Source organism: Abramis brama (genome assembly GCF_963993115.1).
Source record: "Abramis brama genome assembly, chromosome: 3".
NCBI classification, from domain to species: domain Eukaryota; kingdom Metazoa; phylum Chordata; class Actinopteri; order Cypriniformes; family Leuciscidae; genus Abramis; species Abramis brama.
In genome coordinates this window covers 12,070,226-12,093,912 of record NC_139965.1, presented here as the reverse complement: position 1 = coordinate 12,093,912, position 23,687 = coordinate 12,070,226, and the positions used below count along the sequence as shown (strand labels likewise).

Genomic DNA, 23,687 nt, shown 5'->3' with positions numbered 1-23,687 from the left:
TAAGCTAAATCAACATGAGAATAACATACAGATCATATTCTAACATTTTATCATTGTTGAACTATAAAACATTGATTAGTTTTATGTAAATGTGCTCACCTGTTTAATAAAGTATAGGAGCGGTCGAAGTCTCGGACGTGGAGCTCTCGTTTATATATGGGAGCTCTCGGCATCTCGAAAACACCGCGCTGATATTGATTCTCGTTTTAGTTCTCCTTTTTTATCCAAAGTCTGCTTGCCATGGTCCATAATGTTTGAACGAAACAACAACAGCGTGCAGATAGACATTGCGAACTACAGTGGTCCACGTCTGTCGTCTTGGTTACTATCAGAGGGCTCTAGTTCATAGCTCTGGTTACCATGGCAGTACAAGCGTAAACCAGGGACAACGCGGACGCCATTGACGGCGACAAAACGCAAATAAAGAAACGTGCCGTGTCTTCGAATTAAATTAAAATTTCTCCTGGTTTGAAAGTTGTTGGAAACAGTCGGGATAATGTAAGTAAACAACTAAAAAAAATATATAACATAGATATAGTGATTTTTGCTATTTTTAAAGCAAAAAAAGTTACATATCCAGGAAACACATGATTCAGAAAGAAGGTTCAAAAGAAGTGGTTGGGATGTTTTTAGGAATATTAGCAGCTCGCCTTAGAATTGAATATGCTTATTATAAGTTGACAAATAATTTACAGTGTTTTGTTGAAAAGTGGTCTGTTGCAAATGTTCTTTGTGAAGTTGGTGATGATGGAAAGATGGTTGTATCTTTTTAATAATACAAAGTGTGTGTAAGATTGTTGTAATAATAATTTTGATGTTTTTAGAATGTTAAATTAGGAATTAAAGGATACTTTTCAATATCTCTCTCTCTCTCTCTCTCTCTCTCTCTCTCTCTCATACATACAACTCATATAGGTCCTGCCCCTAATGACACACGTCATATATGCTCTTTTGGGTATAAAATGGCCATCGTGTGCACATGACTGTGAAGTAGGTTTAGTTGCTCTAAGAAATAAGAAATTTACAAACTGTTTAATTCATAAAATTTAATTAAAATAAAACAATTAATTGATTTACAGAATTAATGAACTAAATCCATATAATGATCACATGATGGGAACCCCTAAAAAGTTATATTTATTAAGTGTCTGGCAGAACCCTTATAATGTTTCTTCTAAAGAGTGAAACCAGAGATGTATTACAAAGTATTATATCCAGTGCAGTTTTATTGGTATTTCTACTTAAGTATAAATATTTTTGTTGACTTTTATTTCATAACATTTGAATTTTGATGCTTATTGAGGCATTTTTATCTGTTTAGCTTTAACCTCAGGATGCACACATGCATTACCTGTAACTTGCACCTATAAAAAAAACACGTTTGAGCTAAAGAAGCTGTCAGATGCTGTTAGACTCAATACTAAATCGAATTAGATATTTTGTGTCTATTTAATTCCTCTCTGTTGCTCTGAGTCTCTTCTTTAAGTTCAGGAAGTGTTGAGTCTATAAGACAGACTGTGTGTTTGACAGCGTGTCATTAATAGATCAGGATGGAGCTCAGTTCACTTCTAATGATCTGTGAGTATTATTTTCTCATTTATGCATCAGTTGTGAATTTTGTATAATGTTGTAGTGAATCAGTGTTCATCTGTATTTCATCTTTTGAAGTATTCGGCCTGTTTTTTATTCATGCCGCTAATACTTTTGAGTATCAAATCCATCAGTAGTTCATGAAATCTGTGTGTGAAAGTGAAAAACACCTGATGTGCTGAATGAGATCAGTGTATTGATCATTACTGTGATTGTCGTTCAGTTTAGTTTGTTATGGTTCATGTGTGAATCAAACATATGCTGTCATGTTCTGTAAAGTTGTCTGTTTTCTTCAATAGATCTTCACTATCTACATTTATTCTTTAATTGTGATGTGGATCTCATAAACTCAGATGTTGATTTGATGTCAGGTTTTGTTGTTCTGGAAACTTCTGGAGTTGTTGAAGAGTTTAGTAGTAGATGTGTAGATGTTGTGAGACGGCTTGTGTTTCTTCAGTCTCAAACTCTGACCAGTGACGTTAATGACCACGATGAAGCCACTTCCCATATGAAGCAATGATTACATGGAAAATAAGATCTTCAGACTGCGGTTTCAGTTCTGTCATGACAGCATCAGCTAACTATATTGAACATAGATGTTTTCTTCACTCTTCCTCTTTCCCCCTCAATCTCTCCACTTATTGACTTATAGATCTGGAAGAATATATAGAGTTGATTTGATATAATAGAAATGGGCAATGTTCAGCTGATGGAATAAAAAATGAAGCAAGTTCATACATAGAATTTTGAAAACGATAAAGAATTTAAGATTAAAATAGCATTTTCCTAGTTCTCTTACGAGAGGTTCTCTCGTATTGCGTAAGCTGTGCTTACGCAGCGGGAAAAGCCTTCTTTTCTCGAGATACTGAAACCAAAAATTATCCTTAATTTCATATATTGTCAACGCAGTGCAGCTGCAGGCAGCTGAGCTAGAGCGGCATACTGTGCGCTCATTGGCTGCCGCGCGGCAACTGCTTAAGCCTACCAGTGAGCCTGGCGTGACGTCACGCCCAATGAGGGCGCGCGCGACCTCGCGCGTCACAGCCCGCCAGAATGGGTGGCGTCAGAGCGTATATAAGGAAGGCTCGTAGGCTATATTCTCTGATTTCTGTCTTTTCAGCGAAGCACTCGCATCGCTGATCTCTGAGAGGAAACCGTCGCCGTGGCCTTCTTGGATCAAGCTAACGAGCCAGCTTAGGACAGCCTGAGGAAGCCGGACGATCTCTTCGCCGCCTTCAGCCTGCCGTGCCAGCTCAGCTATCCGGCGATACATATCCTTTCTCACTATGTCTATTTACATTATGTGTTTTACTGATGTATTTTACACGAGGCGTTGTTCAAATGCCTCGCACTCCCCGCTCTCTCTCTCCCTCTGTCGAGCCGCGCAACTGCGCCTCTCACAAGGTGTGTTAGAGATGCGGATGATTACGGGGCTCGCTCTCTCCCTCTGTTCGAGCCGCGCAAAACGTGCCGCTCACAAGGGATCGCAGACGCGTACGGTCACGGGGCTAGCTTTCTTTACGTTACAAGAAAGCTACCCCCCCCCCCCCCGCCCGCCGTCTCCCGGCGAAAGGAGAAAAGAGTGTTCTAGACCCGCCAAGGCCGGTTTAACCTCCATCTCTAACATATTTCTCAGTCCCCTCCTAGTTCAGGCTACTGGGAATATCTATACTGCAGTAAACGAGCCTGTTACAGTACACGCACGCCTGCAAACATGATAACGCTCTCTGGCTACTCGCTCTCCCCGCACTCTCTCCCTCTGTTCGAGCCGCGCACACTGCGCCGCTCACAAGGTGTGTTAGAGATGCGGATGATTACGGGGCTCGCTCTCTCCCTCTGTTCGAGCCGCGCAAAACGTGCCGCTCACAAGCCGCTCGTGCCGGATCGCAGACGCGTACGGTCACGGGGCTAGCTTTCTTTACGTTACAAGAAAGCTACCCCCCCCCCCCCCCGCCCCCCGCCCCCCGCCCCCCCACCCGCCGTCTCCCGGCGAAAGGAGAAAAGAGTGTTCTAGACCCGCCAAGGCCGGTTTAACCTCCATCTCTAACATATTTCTCAGTCCCCTCCTAGTTCAGGCTACTGGGAATATCTATACTGCAGTAAACGAGCCTGTTACAGTACACGCACGCCTGCAAACATGATAACGCTCTCTGGCTACTCGCTCTCCCCGCACTCTCTCCCTCTGTTCGAGCCGCGCACACTGCACCGCTCACAAGGGATTGCAGAAGCTGACAGTCGCGGGGTTAGTTTTCTTTACGTTACAAGAAAGCTACTGTCCCCGCGTCCGTCACTCGCCGGTGATAGGAGGAAAGAGAGTGTTCGAATCCCACCGAGGCTTGGCTACCGCCTTCTCACATATTTCTCAGTCCCCTCTAAGTTCAGGCGGCTGGAAATATTAATATTGCAGTAAACGAGCCTGTTACCTTACACGCTCGCCTGCAAAACATGATGACGCTCTGGCTACTCGCCCCGCTTCCCGCGCAAACTGCGCCGTTCTCAGGGATGTCAGAGCGGACGGTCACGAGTAATGCTCAGCACCCCGCGTGCCTCACTCACCGGCGGAAGGAGGAGGGAGATGTTTGTAGCCCCGCTGAGGCCGGGCCATTCTCCAATTCCCGTACGTTTCTCAGCCCCCTCTGAGTTTAGGCGGCTGAAAATGTTAATGTTGCAGCAACGAGCCTGTTATAATACGCACGTCTGCACGCTATCGCCGACGAAAAGCATGACCCACACTCTCTTATGCTCGAGCGAACCGATTGCCTATGCACTCTTCCCCTGTGGCTCAGTGGCAGAAAAACAGGCTTTCACACCAGAGACCCGTGTTCGATCCCGGCTCTGGCAGCAAACATTTTTTATGCTGTTCGCTGATCCGAGCTCGCGGCCAGCTTCTCACACGCAGAAAGTGAACCCGCCCCTCGCATCCTCCCTCTGATGGTGCGCGAGGAATTATGAGAGTTTAAACATTTGAGCCTTCAAGCGTTTCGCGCTGTCAGTCACTTAAGAAGATGACCGCAGATGTGTATTGCAGCCAATGAGTCAGTTACACAACTCGCTCGCCTGCACACAAACGCTGTTCATACAGCGGCCCAGAAAATCTGGAAAAGAGTGTTAATTCTGGTTATTCGGCTCACGCCGACGGTGCGGCTCAAGCCGTCAGTGTTATGAGTGTAGTAAACATGCCCACGTCCCAGTGTTCATCGCTACACACAAGCACAATTTCCCCTGTGTACCCCACAGAGTGCACTCGCATGAAGCGCGCTACGGCCGCTCGAGTGATAACTGTAGGTCACGTGCCCACGCCTCAGTGCTCACACCTACACAGTGCTCGCTCTGTCTCACACACTTGGGGAACAGAGCATTCTGCCACCGGCCGTGTGTTAATAAAGAACCCTGTGCCCGCTACACGCACACTCTCATATAAACACACACGAGCCCGCCGCCGGCTGTGTGTTAATAATAGTCCTTGGGCCAAGACCCAAAATTTCACGTATTGGTACCATCTGGGTGGGCAAATTCTAGTTGCGATTTTTTACATCATATGCATCCCTAGATAATGTTTTGACATGATAACCCTTGCCAACTGGCAGCTTAGTAGTGGTTATGACCGCTTGAAGTGACTGACCCCTGTAAGCGGAAAAAAATGGCAAAAGTACCTTCCATGGAAATAATCTGGTTCATCCAGTTGATAATTCATCAAGTGGTTCATTCATCACAAATAAAGTAGGTTCAAAATTAGTGAAATAATGAGATAAAGGCAATAATTCCAAAATAAATTGCTAAAAATTGCTAAATTTGGGAGTTTTAGCATGTCAAACCGTAATACCCCAATATCATGAAATAGTCTAGTAGCCAACTAGGTGAACCCGGAAATGTTGAGTACACCAAAGTTTTATTGCAGAAATGTGAAGTATGGGTCCTCAGCATACAGAAACTGCCGGATGCTAATTTGCATATGTTGAGCAATTTGCATGATTAGCATAATTAGCATTATTAGCTTAATCGTCCATTTTCACCAGATATTTTGCACTGTATGGTCAATTTCTACAATATGTGAGTGGTTTTAGAGGATGCTGATTTCATTTCTGGCATTTTCAGATTTCAAAGAGCTAATTTTATGACATATTTTGATTTATTTAGGCAAATTATGATTACTTTCAGGCATAATTTTAGGTTATTTTTATGGTAAACAAAATAATTTTACATTTCACAATCATGAGTGCTCTTGTGAATGTTGATGCATTGTTTTTAGGGTGTAGTGAGGCTGAATCCCATCCTGACACTTTTAAAAATTCAAAATTGCTTTTTGGATAAACGATGAATCTTTGTTAGGCTGAATGTTATGCATTTCTGGAGGAAAAATTAATACAGGTATTTAACATAACTTGGATCCTGCCACTGTATGATACATATTAATGGGGTAGGTCTTTAAGACACCCATTGAGATGACATCACCTAAACCCATCACCATGTGTGATCAACGAACTATGTACAAATATACACTATATACATGCCATACAAGACAGGCCCCGCAAGTCGCTAGGGCAACGCCCGAATGGCAGAAGGGCTGCCCAGGTTGGTCCGCAAGTCGCAAGATCCAACGAGGACCCAGTTAAAACTCTGTAGGACGCAAGAGTTAAAACTGAGTCTGGGCAACCCGGGTCAGCCCGCCAGACGCAAGGCTAACCAAGAGGGCCTCACCTCCACACCACACAAAGCACACACTGGCTACCACCTTCAGGCAAACTGCTATGCCTCACAATTAATGAACAAAAGGCAGCCTCATCATATTCACTGTTTGTCTGTTCTGTCATCATTTTCTCCAGACCCTTAATCCCTCTCTTTGTGTTCTTGGTGTTGTGTAAGTATGTTGCAGCATATACCATCATTGCCTTTACAGGAACAATAACTGGTACAGGCCAGACCTGCAGCTGCACAGCTTCACTTTGCTGATGTGCAAGGTTTCAACCCGGCTTTGCAACCTAAGCTGACAGCAGCTAAAAAAGCAGGAGGAGGAACTTGACTTGAATCCTGGGTGGGCATAATCAGTTCCTCTCCTTCTTTTAGGCCCATCTTCTTGTTCCATCCAAACAAGGTGATATCCACAGCCGGTGGATCAGGCTTGTCTGCAGCTTTCCATAGCAGCACCTGTTGGCTGGCACGTCTTCCATGAAAGCGCATATTGCGCTCTGTAGCAGGTAGTGTCTTCATTGCTGGGGGACTGTTGCACTTCCGGGAAATTTCATACCGGGTTGCATCGAAGGTTACAGAGTTCCTCTGATTGTACAGAGCCAGAAAGAAAGCCCTTGTTGCTTTTGTGATCTGTAAATCTGTGGCTTCTGCCTCTCTAATACAGTGGAGAAGCTTATCAGGTACGACTCTCATGGCCTTGAGTGCAGACACCTTCCCCTTCCCGACAGGATTTGAGGTGGTATCACATCCCGAAAGAGCATGAATGGCCAGAATGGAACCACATCGGTCACCCAGATGGACTATTTTCTTTAATCTTCTTTAAGCGCAACGGAGCAACTGTGTCTAAAGTACTGGAAAAGAGAGAGTTAAAAGTTTCTGTCGCAATATCAAGTTATTCTAAGGAATATCTGGGATGCTGAAATTATGGAACTGATCAGGAAGATTATTAATAAAGCAATCTTTAGTGGCAGAAGTGATAGGTCTAACATATTTGTAACAAGGAGTCGGCTTTGCAGCCTTGGCTAAATGAAGTTTACACAAGACTAGATAATCATCTGAGATGTCATCGCTCTGCTGCAGAATTTCAACGGCATCAACATTGATTCCATGTGAAAGTATTAGATCTAGAGTATGATTACGACAATGAGTAGGTCCTGACACGTGTTGTCTAACTCCCAATAGAGTTAAGAATATCTTTAAATGCCAATCCCAATGCATCTTTTTCGTTATCTACATGTATATTTAGGATCACCAACAATTAGGATTTTATCTGCAGCCAGTACTAACTCTGATAGAAAGTCAGCAAATTCTTTGATAAAGTCTGTATGGTGCCCTGGTGGCCTGTATACATTAGCCAGCACAAATTCAAACGTGATTTATCATTTACACTTAATGTTGTTACATTAAGCACCAACACTTCAAAAGAATTGTATCTGAAACTAGACTTCTTAGTAATTTTGAAAGTATTACTGTAAATTACAGCAACACCACCCTCCTTTTGCGTTTCAGATGAGGCTCATGTTTATAACAGTAATCTTGGGGGGTGGACTCATTTAAAGTAATGTAATTGTTTGGTTTTAGCCAGGTTTCTGTCAAACACAGCACATCTAGATTATAGTCTGTAATCATATCATTAACAATAAGTGCTTTTGAAGTAAGGGATCGAATATTCAGCAAACCGAGCATTATCATTTGCTCAATTGTATTATATCTGTTTTTTATTTGTTGAACATCAATTAAATTTTTACCCTTAGATGGGTTTGGGAGTTTTTATATTCCCTAATTCGGGGAACAGACACAGTCTCTATATGATGATTTCTAGGTGAAAGAGCCTCTATGTGATGGGATTTATCTGACCTTGGTGACGTTCCAAGTCCCAAGTCATGTTTGAGGTCTAAGACTATGTGCCATATAACTAGAGAGAAGAGCAGCACCATCCCAGGAGGGATGAATACCATCTCTTTTCAACAGGTCAGGCTTGCCCCAAAAACTTTTCCAATTGTCTATGAACTCTATATTATTTTGCGGACACCATTTAGACAGCCAGCCATTGAGTGATGACAATCTGCTAACTATCTCATCACTCCTGCGAACAGGAAGGGGGCCAGAGCATATTACAGTACCTGACATCATACTTGCGAGTTCACACACCTCTTTAACGTTAATTTTGGTGATCTCCGACTGGCGGAGTCGAACATCATTAGTGCTGATGTGAATAATAATCTTAGATAATTTACGATTAGCATTAGGCAGCACTTTTAAATTTGCTTTGATGTCAGGCGCTCTGGCTCCAGGCAAACGTGACTATGGTGGCTGGTGTCTCTATTTTCACGTTCCGTGTAATAGATGTCCTTGTACACATCAAAGACAACATCTATACGCTGGCTCTTTCCCCCTTCGTGCAGCTCCTTGTCCAGAGCTGAGACAGCCAACTGCGCAAAGGAATTGTCTTGGCCCTTCAGTTTCTGTAACAGGCTCATTCCATCAATGGCGGTTGTTGATGGCTCTGGGATTTCCTCAGCTGGGGACACTCTCTTCTCCAACTCTCTGACCAAAGCTGCCTTGTTGGTCTTGCGTAGAGACCCATCCTTGTTAGCTAGGGCCCAAGGCAGAGGTCCCAGAGGATGAGCCAAGATGTCACTCATGTGTAGTTGTCGGCTCTGTGCCACCAAGATCATGTGACCAAAGAGGTTTCTTTCGGCCTACAATACTACCTGCTTGGCTTGCTCCTGACTATGTTGCTTCTTCTTGATCTCTGAGAATTTTTTTAAAGTTTTTTCTTGGTCATCGTGTCGTAGAAAAGTATCTCTCGTTTCCAGATATTCTGTCTTGAAATTTTGGCGGCTGTAGTTCTGGATGATTCAGCTGAGAATCACCCCAACCGACCATCTCTCTTAGCTTTCTTAGGTATGCGCTGCGGTACTCTGCTGTCAGGTAGTACTTCGGGAAGCCCTTTGTTCCTCCTGCTGTCTGTGTGTCCTTGTTGATGGTCTCCTCAATGGTCTGGTTGACTGCATCCACTGGAAGAAACAACTTAACGTAGCATTACAAAATATGCAAGTGTAGGTGAAGGCCTGTCGGTGTGCAAGTTTGTGCACAAAGCTAAAATATCACAATGGATCCAATGTCCGCGACTGTTTGCCGAATGACCGCGAGCTGTCCGGTAGTTAATCTTTTAGATTGACATCAGAGCTGTTTATTTTGTGGTTAGAAAACGGCATAATATAATAGCAATGAAGGTTGTGACCAAGATAAACACAGATTTTGGAATAAAATGGGGTTTCTGGGCATATGTGTTAATATCTACCTGAAATTCAACGTTTCTTATTTTCTTGTGTTACAAAGCTGTTACCTAATACATTCCACATGAACCTGAAAACAAAACGTATTGAAATATATTATACAAATCGTATGTACATTTTATGACTTTCCAATGGTAGACAGTAGAGTCAACAATACATGTGTTATTTTTCTTTTCTTTTATATTTTTTACAACTCAAAACAACAAAATATCAGTGTGAATTCAAAGATATTGACTTTATTATGCCTGTTAATATTTACAAATATTTTAGTTTGCTTGGTATTAATATTAGATCACTGTTATTATGGTATTGGACATTTGTGTATTTTTCAAAAATAATTCTAATACATAAAAGTAGGAAAATTACCAATTCTAAAAAAAAGTATAAAAAGCTGGGACTGTGGAAAGGTTATCATATTAAAATGAACTTATATTAACCCCATAAACAATTTAGTACAGGTAAGGTTTTGCCCACCCAGATGGTACCAATATCTGGTCTGGCCCATGGACTATAAAGAGCCCTGTGCCCGCTACACAGCGCGCACACTCTCATGTGAACACGCACGAGCCCGCCCCGCTTCCGCGCCGCGAGCCGTCACACACAACGCTCTCTTGCAGCGTCACTCAGCCGGCTGCCGCCATCGGCGAGCCCCCGTCCCCTCTCACTGCCACTGCGCGACTCGCGCACACACCGCCACAGGCTCCCCGTCCCGCGCTGTGCGGCGGGCGGGACCCGGAGGCGATTCGACCCCTAGCTATGAGTGCGAATGCATGGAAAGCTATTCAGGGAGTGTCGAAGTGGGTACTAAACACAGTGATAAAGGGCTATTCGCTCCAATTCGCTCGCCGCCCTCCGCGCTTCGCGCTCGGGTCGAGACTCTAGTGGAAGCGGATGCAGCCCATCTGCTTCACACAGAGATAGCGAATTTGCTGTGCAAAGGGGCGATAGAACGAGTCCTCCCCCCGGTTACCGAGGCGGGCTTATACAGCCGCTATTTCCTCGTACCCAAGAAGGGCGGAGCACTCAGACCTATATTAGATCTGAGATATTTGAACGAAGCGCTCGTGAAACGACCGTTCAAAATGCTCACGACCAGTCAAATCCTCGCGCAGATTCGCCCGGGGGACTGGTTCGTCTCTCTCGATCTGAAAGACGCATACTTTCAGATCCAGATTGTACCCCGTCACAGGCCATTCTTGAGATTCGCCTTCGACGGTCAGGTATATCAGTATACCGTCCTGCCGTTCGGCCTGTCCCTGGCACCCCGTACATTTACGAAGTGTATGGATGCGGCTCTCGCACCCCTGAGGTCAAGGGGAATGCGAATCCTGAACTATCTGGACGATTGGCTCATTATAGCGCACTCAGTAGAGGAACTAGTTTCCCACAGAGAAGCGCTTCTCGGTCATCTGGAAAGCCTGGGTCTTTCTGTGAACTGGGACAAGAGCTCTCTAACCCCCAGCCAGTCTATCACCTTTCTGGGCATAGATCTGGACTCGGCGGCAATGACGGCCAGACTGTCGGCACAGCGCGCGCGCTGTGTTCGACACCTCGCCGCATCCATTCAGGTGGGAAAGTTTTTCCCCTAAAAACCTTTCAGAGGCTGTTGGGCCACATGGCGTCAGCCGCAGCGGTCCAGCAGCTGGGTTTACTTCGAATGCGCCCGCTTCAATGCTGGCTAAAGTCGGAAGTGCCCTGCAAAGCATGGATTTCGGGCCGTATTCCAATCAGAGTGACTCAGCGCTGTGTCTCAGCCCTGCAGCCCTGGTTGGCGGCCGAATGGTATCAGCGGGGAGTGACGATGGGAGCCATCGCACACCGCAAAGTGGTCTCGACAGACGCGTCCAGCATGGGTTGGGGAGCGACTCACGAGGGCAGTCCGATTTGTGGCCCATGGTCAAATACGGAGAAACGCCTTCACATAAACTGTCTAGAGATGCTGGCGGTCGAGAAAGCGCTGAAGCACTTTCTACCGCTTCTACGGGGACACCATGTGCTAGTTTGCTCAGACAACATGTCAGTGGTGTCCTACGTGAACCGCCAGGGCGGAATCAGATCCAGATCCCTGCGGGCTCTCGCAGAGCGCCTCCTAGCCTGGGCTCAGGGGCCGCTGCGCTCCCTAAGGGCTGTTCATGTACCCGGTCGTCTGAACGATGGCCCGGACAGACTGTCCAGGGACAACGTTCCCCCAGGGGAATGGTCTCTACACCGCCAGACGGTACAAACGCTTTGGCGTCGTTTTGGCGAAGCGGAGATCGACCTTTTCGCCATGAGCGAGAACGCTCAGTGCCAGAGGTTTTTCTCGAAACAGGAGGACGCGCTGGCCCAGACCTGGCCCAGCGCCCCGCTGTATGCGTTCCCACCGACCTCGATGCTGCCTCAAGTGCTAGCGAGGATCAGGGAAGCGAACTGCGCAGTGCTCCTCATAGCCCCGCGCTGGGAAAACCAGCCGTGGTTCCCCGAGCTAATGAGTCTGGTGGACTCAGCCCCATGGCCGATTCCGGTGAGGAGAGACCTTCTCTCTCAGGCCCGAGGATCCATTCTGCATCCCCATCCAGAGCTCTGGTCTCTGCATGCGTGGAGAATCAACGGATATTCGTTGATCTGCCAGAAGGGGTAATTAACACGATCACGCAGTCCAGAGCCCCCTCGACGAGGCGGCTCTATGCGTCTAAATGGTCGGTGTTTAACAAATGGTGCGTAAAAATGGGTTCTAATGCTCAGTCCTGTGGAGTCCCACAGGTATTAAACTTTCTCCAAGAGATGTTGGACGCGGGCAGGTCCCCCTCCACACTCAAGGTTTATGTCGCGGCCATAGCAGCGTTCGCCGACTCGGCGCGCGGCCGCTCACTGGGCAGAAATGAACTCATTACGCGCTTTCTGCGCGGAGCCAGAAGGATGAACCCTCCTCGGCCACCGTCGGTCCCTATTGGGACCTGTCTCTGGTCCTAGAGTCCCTAAAAGTGCATCCCTTCGAGCCTTTGGACTCTGTGGAGTTGAAATACTTGACGCTTAGACCGTTTTTCTGCTAGCTCTGGCTTCAGTCAAACGTGTGGGTGATTTACATGCGCTGTCCATCAGCGCGTCGTGCCTCGAGTTTGGACCTAACGACTCGTTAGCCATTCTCAAACCGAAGCACGGCTATGTCCCCAAAGTGTTAGGCACTCCCTTCAGGACTCAGGTCATTACCCTATCGGCCCTGCCGTCTTCCGGCAGTGAGGAAGGGGTTAACCGCCTTTGCCCGGTCAGGGCGTTAAGGTGTTATGTCACGCGCTCTGCAGCGTTCAGGCTCTCAGAGCAGCTTTTCGTTTCGTTCGGTGGGCGCACCAAGGGTTGCGCCGCCTCGAAACAGTCGCTATCCAGATGGATAGTGGACGCTATCGCAGCAGCCTATGCGTCTAAAGACCTGCAATGTCCGTTGGGCATACGGGCTCATTCCACCAGAGGCATGGCCTCATCGTGGGCATGGTCCAGCGGGATTTCCATTCATGACATTTGTATGGCGGCGGGCTGGGCGTCCCCCTCCACATTTGTTAGGTTTTATAACCTGGAAGTTCCCGCCATGCAGGCTAAACTTCTGACAGTCTAGTCGTGATTCATGTCCTGCTCATATGCGCAGGCTGTATTCCCGATTAGCTCGTCTGCTGAGCTGCACGCTCAGGGTATCAGTGTACATGGACCGGCAGTGCCGTTCTGGTGTGTTCCCTATGTGTGCTTATGAACATGTGTTGGCCCGCACCGCTGGCCACCTGTTTTATCACCTCTATGTTTTTCTATGAGTCATATGTGATTGTTAGGCTCGCACGGCGTGGACAAAGGGTTCCCGCTGCGTAAGCACAGCTTACGCAATACGAGAGAACCTCTCGTAAGAGAACGATACTTGGTTACTCACGTAACCTCGGTTCTCTCTAGAGAGGGAACGAGTATTGCGTTCCCTGACCGTGCTGAGCCTATCGCTCGTGTCGCTTCAGTCGACAGAAAACAGAGAATATAGCCTACGAGCCTTCCTTATATACGCTCTGACGCCGCCCATTCTGGCGGGCTGTGACGCGCGAGGTCGCGCGCGCCCTCATTGGGCGTGACGTCACGCCAGGCTCACTGGTAGGCTTAAGCAGTTGCCGCGCGGCAGCCAATGAGCGCGCAGTATGCCGCTCTAGCTCAGCTGCCTGCAGCTGCACTGCGTTGACAATATATGAAATTAAGGATAATTTTTGGTTTCAGTATCTCGAGAAAAGAAGGCTTTTCCCGCTGCGTAAGCACAGCTTACGCAATACTCGTTCCCTCTCTAGAGAGAACCGAGGTTACGTGAGTAACCAAGTATCGTTTTACATTGGTTGTACCCTCTAAAATGGAAAGTGTACCAACTTACCCATACTTGAAAGTAGCTATTTTTTATCAAAGAGAGATTTACAAACCTTTTCTCTCTGCCTCAAGGATAAATTGGGGTCATTTGGATGTTTCATTATCATGTTTAGTCTTATTTCTCTTCATAATAAAAGACCCATGTTGTCACCCTGATATCTGAGAATATACAAATCCTGGACAAAGGTTTTTCAATTATTTTAACAGCTTTAAACTTCTGATATTTATACAATTTTTTTATATGAAAGGTTTCAATTTTACCATAGTATTTTCGTGTGAATTTCCTCTTATTAAAACAACATTTTAAATAGTTTTCTTAGTCTGTTCATTTTTACAGACGGTTGCACAACATTGACATTTTGGGGGTTTAAGATACCAAACCATAAAGTAATATTTATTATTTGAATATACTAAAAATTAATACAAACTGAATAGTTTTTATGGAATAAAGTCAAATGTCATGAATTTATCAAGTTAAAAGGGAATAATGCACTTGAACACAAAATTGTGTGCGTCATGTCATTCACCCTAATGTAGTTTTTCTAAAGCATTTACTGCTGTAAGAACACCATACTAACCCAACAACACAGTCTGTGTTTGTCTGAAAGGACCTTGTGAATTGGTGTAAAAAAAAAAATTAAAAAAATAATTGCATATAATCAGCAGACAAATTAAGCCTTTTTTGGAGAGACTGATATTGTAAATCAATATTGTATTTTCTCCAGAATGAAGTTGTGAGGATGAAGCTGGTGTGTGTGTTGATTCTCCACTTCTGCTCAACGCCACAGCAGAGATCTCAGCATAAACACATGATCAGTGTTTTTATCAGAATTGTTTATTTTTACATATTTTACAAATATAAGCACACAAGTGTTCTATTAATGAGCCTGTTTTATCATTTCTCTTCCACCTTATAACCATCATAAATTATTCAAATGCTGATTTAAACGTACAGTATGGAATTTTTTCTCCACTAGGGGTCGCTAACCTATTTACAATAACAAAGGCGTAGTTTGATGACGCAACATTTGCTAAGAATTATGGATCTTGTCGTCAACGTCAAGCCGACCGATCTAATAATGTTTATGGATGACTGAATACATCGATGTTTTTATCATGACTGTGATATGAAGCAGTTCGGGATTGCTAAGAGACAGCTATCAGCTCCACACGCGACGTGAGTCCCGCGGATATAAAAGGAATATGGACATTTCATTCTACCGAACTACACGCGAGTGCAGAATTACTACTCACAGGTCAGTTTATTAGACAAATTAAACTTGTGAGGTAACGCAGCGCTGTTTCACTTGGTCTAACATTACACTATCACACTAAACTGCATTTGAATGTGTTGAAATGTATGTGTTAGTTTGTCTGTATGAGACTAGCAGTAAGCTAAATCAACATGAGAATAACATACAGATCATATTCTAACATTTTATCATTGTTGAACTATAAAACATTGATTAGTTTTATGTAAATGTGCTCACCTGTTTAATAAAGTACATTTAGGAGCGGTCGAAGTCTCGGACGTGGAGCTCTCGTTTATATATGGGAGCTCTCGGCATCTCGAAAACACCGCGCTGATATTGATTCTTGTTTTAGTTCTCCTTTTTTATCCAAAGTCTGCTTGCCATGGTCCATAATGTTTGAACGAAACAACAACAGCGTGCAGATAGACATTGCGAACTACAGTGGTCCACGTCTGTCGTCTTGGTTACTATCAGAGGGCTCTAGTTCATAACTGGTTACCATGGCAGTACAAGCGTAAACCAGGGACAACGCGGACGCCATTGACGGCGACAAAACGGAAATAAAGAAACGTGCCGTGTCTTCGAATTAAATTAAAATTTCTCCTGGTTTGAAAGTTGTTGGAAACAGTCGGGATAATGTAAGTAAACAACAACAACAAAAATATAACACAGATATAGTGATTTTTGCTATTTTTAAAGCAAAAAAAGTTACATATTGTGCCTTTAAATGCATTTATGTATGAAAATGAATGAAGCAACAACAAATAAATCAATGTGTTTTGTCTCTTTTGATTTGTAGTGCTGATTTCAAACATCCAGCCTGGACAAACTCAAGGTGATTTATATATTTCCTCAAGTCTTCACACACATTACACAGTGGAACAGAAACAGAAAGTGTTTAGCATTGTGTTGAGTACAGTGAGATTCTGTCAATTCACTTACAGTTTTTTTCAATCGCTAACAAGTGCTTACCCATACTTCAGATACTTTTTCTAAACTCTTAACACAGACTCAAACCTACAAAACACAATTGGCCAAATGGATCATTTTCTTCTCAAAAACACATTTTGTTAAATATATACTAACTCTTCATTTCAAAATAGAACACATGTTTATCTGCACACACTAACTTTACCAAAACACTGGAAATCTGACTCAAAGTGAAATTATTCTGTCAAAGAATAACACTTGTTTTCACTTCTCAAGGTACATGCAGTCAATCACAGTACACCAGGTTTCAAAATACTGGCTAGTGTTGACATTACAAAAACTGCATAGACTTTTATGTTTCAGTTTTACAGGTATTTGCATGCAAAACATGCAATCCACCGTTTTTACACTAAATTTCTTGGTCGGGAACTGTATGTCCACATGTACAGTACTGTTCACATTCAAAAACATTCCAGTAAAAAGCAAATCAGTTTTTATTCCTTTACTGTTTACTACAGGAGGTACAGTAGAAACAGGGGGGGGGGGGGGGGGGGATCTGTATCTGTTACTGTATCTAATCTCTGCGATCTTCAGGGTTAGGCCACATGTTTTCATCAAGATCACATCTGATATCATCCAAGGCGATGCACCTGGGATAAAACCGCTTGGTATGTCGGATCCACCCTTGGTGCCAGCATCCATGGCTTCAAGGAGGGACATCTGGTCATGTGGCTGATGGTCATAAACCTTCCACCTCCACATTACATTTCGTCCAGGTCGACGCCTTTTGGCCAGATTGAATCCTGCCTCATCTATGTATATGAATTCATGAGGGGCCTGGTTGGCCTCCAATTCCATAACTTATGTAATCATGTCATTACTGTATACTATACTGTACTGTAACATATTACTGTGTAGGTTACCTACTTGCAAAGTGCAAAGCTTATAGAACCGGACATTGAATTGAATATACAGTACACTATACCTGGACATATTGTCGTTGTAGCTCCTTGACTCTCTCACTGATATATTGTTTTTGAACTGATATCATTGCAGAAGCAGAGGTTTTTATACTGTATCTAAGATTTGGAATATTGTTTTTGCTATTGTGGGATGTTGTGTGTTAACATTTGTAAATACTACAAAAACAATCCATAATTTTGTTGGGAGGTATAGCTTGTCTGTTAAGAAAATGTAAGCATTATGGAAATGTGTTCACTGACTGCATATTGTGTGAAAACGACAAGAAATGTGTGAATGGTATGGCCACAAAAGACCGATGCTGTGCTAGTTGTGTTTAGAGTTTTGAAAATGTGACAACTGGTTGGACAAACACTTGTTAGCAACTGAAAAAAACTGTAATATGACTTTGTTAGATGTTTAACCATAACTTCTGTTTATTCATTTCTTTCAGAGACACCTAAAGCTGTTCTGACTGTTCAGCCTGAACCATCACAGATATTCAGAGGAGAGACTGTCACTCTCACATGTGACTTACAGGGGGAAGGATGGACATACAGATGGGAGTGTGGAGATAGAGATTACAAATCTAAAGAGAAAGATGAAGATTATACACAGGACGATTTTAAAGAGAAAGAGTTCAAGATCACTGCAGAGTTCACACAGATATGCATTTGTTGCGGCTGCAGAGGATCAGACTGCTCTTACTGCAGTGATGCAGTGACTCTGACTGTGTCGGGTGAGTGATCATCCCTGACTGACATCAGGATAATGCTCAGATTATATATTATAATGTTTGCTTTGTGTTGGAGTATTACAGTTTTTTTCAATTGCTTAAGCACAATTTTGAAAACAGGGCTCGGTTTTTCAAACCCCTTCACACAATTAGCACAACACTACACCAAAGTAGCACAACACCTCAGATCATTTGCAAAATGGAACACTTTCATCAAAACTATACAATGTCTTATAAAACCTTATTTTGTTGTCATAACATAAACACAACCATCATATGGTCTAATTCTGTTTGAATCAGTTAAACACTCCTGTGCTCAACCTAAAACACTTTTAGCATTTACACAGAGAGAATGTAAAAATATATTCACCAACACCACATGACACCAATTGTGCAGACTAATGAAAATATTTATTTATTTTCATGTACTCAAGTCAGCCAATACTGAACATTTCAACAAAACATTCATAACAATTTTTTTTCCAGTTTTCATACAGTATTACCAAATGTACCATTGTACTGTAAGCTTACAGTAATACTGTTACATAAAAATACAAATCCAGTTCAGTACCAAAAACATTTTTTTTTTTTAAAAACCTAAACATCTCTCCGCCTAGCTGGATCTGGCCACAGGGCCTTGTCAACATCACAGGCTATATTTTCATTTGTAAGGCAACGTGGGAAGAATCTTTTGGAGTGACGAATTCACCTCCCTCAGTATTAGTCCGTGGTTTATTACATGGTCCACAATTGTTTCCAAAAACGAAAACGAATTTCGTTACACGGATTTGGTTGTCTCCCTCTTCCTCTCCCTCTCCCTCTTCCTCTAGCTCCCTCATCCTCTTCCTTTTCCTCTTCCTCCACCTTGTTCTCTCCGGATTCCCCCTCTCATCCGCACTCTCCCTCTTCCTCTGACACCGTCCATTTTTGTTGAAGACAGGTGAACTTACCTGTTGCCTTTTTATAGTGCGTAAACCTGATTGGTGTGTCTACAATTAAGCACCAGTGTGTGTGCACTCCTGGTGACTGTGCTTAACCAATTGGTTCATGAGTGTGTTCATTTGAAAGCCTTTGCTTTGAAATTGCAAGGAAATTACATCATGATAAATTTCTGTGTCAAATGTATACAAGTGTGTTTAGTGTTTTGCAAATCACTGTGTGTAATGTTTTGCAAAAAGTGTGAAGCTGACCATGTGCTTACAATCATGCAAATCTAGGCCGGTGTTTTGCTCCGTGAGTGTAAGGTTTTGCTAATTGTGGGAAAGTTTTAATTTTAGTGTGTAAGCAATTGAAAAAAACTGTATTATCCAAATGATAGTTAAAGTTTAGGTTTGACTCAGATCAGATGAATCCAAGCCATTTTCAATAACAATGCGTCATCAATTTATTTTCCATTCCCTACAAATTGTTAAATTAAACATCTGATCAAGCCTTCTGCCTGCGCTAATAATCATCATGAACATCTTATCAATATACTGTATCTGTATGTTAAAAGATATGATTTGTACCCTGGATATCACAGATGTTCATTTTTTAAAGATTATTTGTATTACACCTTAACACAAATATATGCATTTATTTGTTAACTGTAACATAAATGTTACCTTTTTAATAGAAGCAAATGTATGCATAATGCAATCTGTCCATTAATTATCATACATCAACAATAATAGCACAAAACTATCAAAGACATTTGAACTATAAAAAAGGTGCATGCTGATTAATGTGGGTTTTTTTTTTTTTTTTTTTTTTTGTAAAAATTGTATTACAGAAGGTTTTTTAATTTTTATACTTTTAAGATCAATTTATTACAAAGGGATCATTTGATTATTTTAAGCACTGGATTTGTCTTCATGTACTTTCATTCTGAGAGTTTAAAGTTTAACCTCTTGTGTTTGATGAACGTAAAACAGCATATAATTACATTACTCACAATAACAGAGAAAAGTATTAAAGTATATTAAATATAATTAATATAAATGATAGAAAACATAAGCAGTGATAGATGATGACTGAAGGCTGTATATTACTCAAGATCATCATGAAATACTTACAGACAAACCCAGAGTAACTGTGAAGCCCCAGAGTTCAGTGTTCACTGGAGACACAGTTACTCTGAGATGTGACGAGAGACGCTCAACTGGACGGAGTATTACCTGGTACAAAGACTTCAAGAGAATAAAATCTGGTTATGAAACAGAAACACTGAGAGATGTGATAGTCTCTGATGGAGGAGAGTACAGTTGTGGTGTACTGAGAGAAAACAACTCCACAACACAAGGTCAAAGAGTCACGCTAACAGTCAGAGGTAATGTGGCAATCTGATTTAATAAGAGTAATATTATTAAAATTGTCATCCATCAACATTATCATGTTCTGTCAGTTAAATTAAACACAGTTAATGTCTCACAGAGAGACCCAGAGCTGTATTGCGCGTTCAGCCTGATGGACGAGTGTTCAGAGGAGAGACGGTCAATCTCACATGTGTCATACAGGAGTCAGACGTCACTAGCTGGACCTACAGCTGGAATAAAGATGATTCAGAGATTCATGTCAGTCAATCACAGGAATACAGAATCAGTTCAGTTAGTGAATCTCACACAGGTCAGTACAGCTGTAGTGGAAGAGAGACGCGAGGATCACGATACACACACACCAGTGATGAAGTTACACTGACGCTTTCAGGTGAGTGTGAGAATCTCTCCTTCACATCAATCTGCTTTTACATCCATGGAAAAATGACCACTGAGATCAGTGTATCTCTTTAATACTTCAACAAAACAAAGTGCTTTTAAAACACTTATAAAGACCAAAATGAATGGAGCATGTGCCATAATATGTGAATTGAAGAAGAATTGTATGATGCTTTTAAGTATAAAATATGTTGGATAAAATTTGTCAAACTCCAAAATAACAGTCAGTGAGCAGAAATTCAAATCAATGGCTTCACTTACAGTGAGATTCTGTTGTTTATGTCACAGACGCTGCTTCATGTTTAAACTACATCTGTTTATGTGATGTTATAGAGAGACCAAAGGCTGTAGTGAGCCTGACAAACATGAAATGTTTTAGTTTTTTGTAAAAATGGTATTACAAAAGTATTTTTTTAATTATAGTTCTAAGATCAATTTATTAAAAAGGGATCATTTGATTCTTTGAAGCACTGGATTTGTCTTCATGTACTTTCAATCTGAGAGTTTAAAGTTTAAATTAACCTCTTGTGTTTGATGAACGTAAAACAGCATATAAGTTCATTACTCACAAGAACAGAAAAAGTATTTAAAAAGTATATTAAATATAACTAATATAAATGAAAGAAAACATAAGCAGTGATAGATGATGACTGAATGCTGTATATTAACTCAAGATCATCATGAAATAGTTACAGAGAAACTCAGAGTAACTGTGAAGCCCCAGAGTTCAGTGTTCACTGGAGACACAGTTACTCTGATCTGTGACGAGAGACGCTCAACTGGACGGAGTATTACCTGGTACAAAGACTTCAAGAGAATAAGATCTGGTGATGAAACAGAAACACTGAGAGATGTGAGAGTCTCTGATGGAGGAGAGTACTGGTGTGGTGTAGTGAGAGAAAACAACTCCACAACACAAGGTCATAGATTCACGCTTACAGTCAGAGGTAATGTGGCAATCTGATTTAATAGTAAAAATATTATTCAGATTAATGTCATCCATCAACAGTATCATGTTCTGTCAGTTAAACACAGTTAATGTCTCACAGAGAGACCCAGAGCTGTATTGCGTGTTCAGCCTGATGGACGAGTGTTCAGAGGAGAGACGGTCAATCTCACATGTGTCATACAGGAGTCAGACGTCACTAGCTGGACCTACAGCTGGAATAAAGATGATTCAGAGATTCATGTCAGTCAATCACAGGAATACAGCATCAGTTCAGTTAGTGAATCTCACACAGGTCAGTACAGCTGTAGTGGAAGAGAGACGCGAGGATCACGATACACACACACCAGTGATGAAGTTACACTGACGCTTTCAGGTGAGTGTGAGAATCTCTCCTTCACATCAATCTGCTTTTACATCCATGGAAAAATGACCACTGAGATCAGTGTATCTCTTTAATACGTCAACAAAACAAATGCTATTAAAACTCTTTGAAATATGTGCATTAAAGAATAATTGTATGATGCTTTTAAGTATAAAATATGAATGATGAACAGTGACAGAGACATGATTGATGACTGTAAATAAATGTTGGTTTAAAAGCTGGATAATATTTGTCAAACTCCAAAATAGTAGTCAGTGAGCAAAGATTCAAATCAATGGCTTCACTGAGACCTACATGACACAATAATATTTTTCAACCAAAAGGTAAAATCTGTAAGTAAAATCTAAAATAAAAAGTAAAATCTGGTGGCGCTAGAGGGTACCTTATTTAAGAAAATCTAACAAGTTTTGATGATGATGAAATGATTTGGTTGTTTAATTTTTCAGGTTCAGGAGCTCCATTGCCAGTTCTCTCAGTTCTCAAACTGCTCAGTTTTCTTCTGGCAGCTTCTACATATCTGCTCGTGACCATCATTATAGGAGTCAAATGCTACAGAGCTCATGGTGAGATTCTCTTTCTCTCTCTCTCTCTCTCTGATCTGTTCTCCCACAGATTCATTTAACCAGATCAATTATCGTTATGAATAATTAGAATGTAAATTTTTCAATATTCTGTGTTTTACAGCTCAGTCTGATGAGATCAATCAATATGCTGTAACAGAGGAGTGAAAGTCGGCTGTTCTGATGAATGAATCCCATTCTGTGTTTCTCTTTTTAAACATTGTTCACTTATATTCATAATGTGTCTGAATTTGACAAAAAAAAAAAAAATCAAATAACTCTGCCTGAGCTACTGCAGCTTTGTTGTATCATTGTATCTCTATCATATTGTTTCTTCTTTTTTTCAATGTTCTGAATGTTGAAGTAAATATTCAAATGTTTATCCTCATTGTTTGCCAAAATTATTTTGTAATTAATATGAAGATATCATTTTAATTTCACATTAAGTCTTTATTTGTTTTACTATGTCTTGAATATCTGCTCTGCTTAATAAAGAAGCAAACATCTTCAACATCTCATCTTTCCCAAATATATATATTTTTAAAAATCATCACGTCGGTGTTCGGTGAAGTGACACAAAATTAGGTTAAAGACCCTATTAAGCTATTTTAAAGTTTCCTAATTTTGTTTTGAAGTCTCATACAACAGGCTTACATGCATCAGGTCAAAGGTAAAAAAAAAAATCATTTTCTCATAATATACATTGCACATCACCACATTTTTCAGTGATTCTCAAAGACTCAATGGATGAATCAGTCTCTCTAAATCCCTCCTTTTCGTGAGCTACTCTACTCTGATTGGCTAGCTGGCCCAGTCTGTTGTGATTGGTCTACTCAGCTCTGATTGGTCAGATGGCCCAGTCTGTACTCTGCTCTGATTGGTCAGGTGGCCCAGTCTGTTGTGGGTAACTAAAATCCTATATGTAACGCAAGTAACACCATTTTTTTAATAAACATATTTACAGTAATTGGATTATTAAGAAAAAAAATGAAAAAACAAAATGTAAATAATGGTCATGGTAGAGATATATGTTTTTGTGCCACATACCAACATCTAGAGCAGTGATCTCAAACTCAATTCCTGGAGGGCCACAGCTCTGCACAGTTTAGCTCCAACCAGCTCCAACTCACACCTGCAAGGAAATTTCTATTAATCCTGAAGACTTGATTAGCTGGATCAGGTGTGTTTGATTAAGGTTGGAAAAACTGTGCAGAGCTGTGGCCCTCCAGGACTTGAGTTTGAGATCACTGATCTAGAGGAAGCTGGAGGAGTGGCAAGGGA

General features: G+C 42.1%; 1 protein-coding gene across 1 annotated transcript; it reads left to right on the top strand.

The window, feature by feature from the left end:
* The first annotated feature begins 1,548 nt into the window (after nt 1-1,548).
* On the top strand, nt 1,549-22,912 carry LOC311078516 (Fc receptor-like protein 4). Its single transcript, XM_084107348.1, has 9 exons — nt 1,549-1,578; nt 15,996-16,031; nt 17,541-17,825; nt 19,879-20,130; nt 20,235-20,507; nt 21,205-21,462; nt 21,565-21,837; nt 22,293-22,409; nt 22,531-22,912. The coding sequence occupies exons 1-9, from the start codon at nt 1,551-1,553 to the stop codon at nt 22,572-22,574; spliced, it is 1,566 nt and encodes a 521-aa protein (XP_083963474.1). The 5' UTR covers nt 1,549-1,550; the 3' UTR covers nt 22,575-22,912.
* The last annotated feature ends 775 nt before the right edge of the window (nt 22,913-23,687 follow it).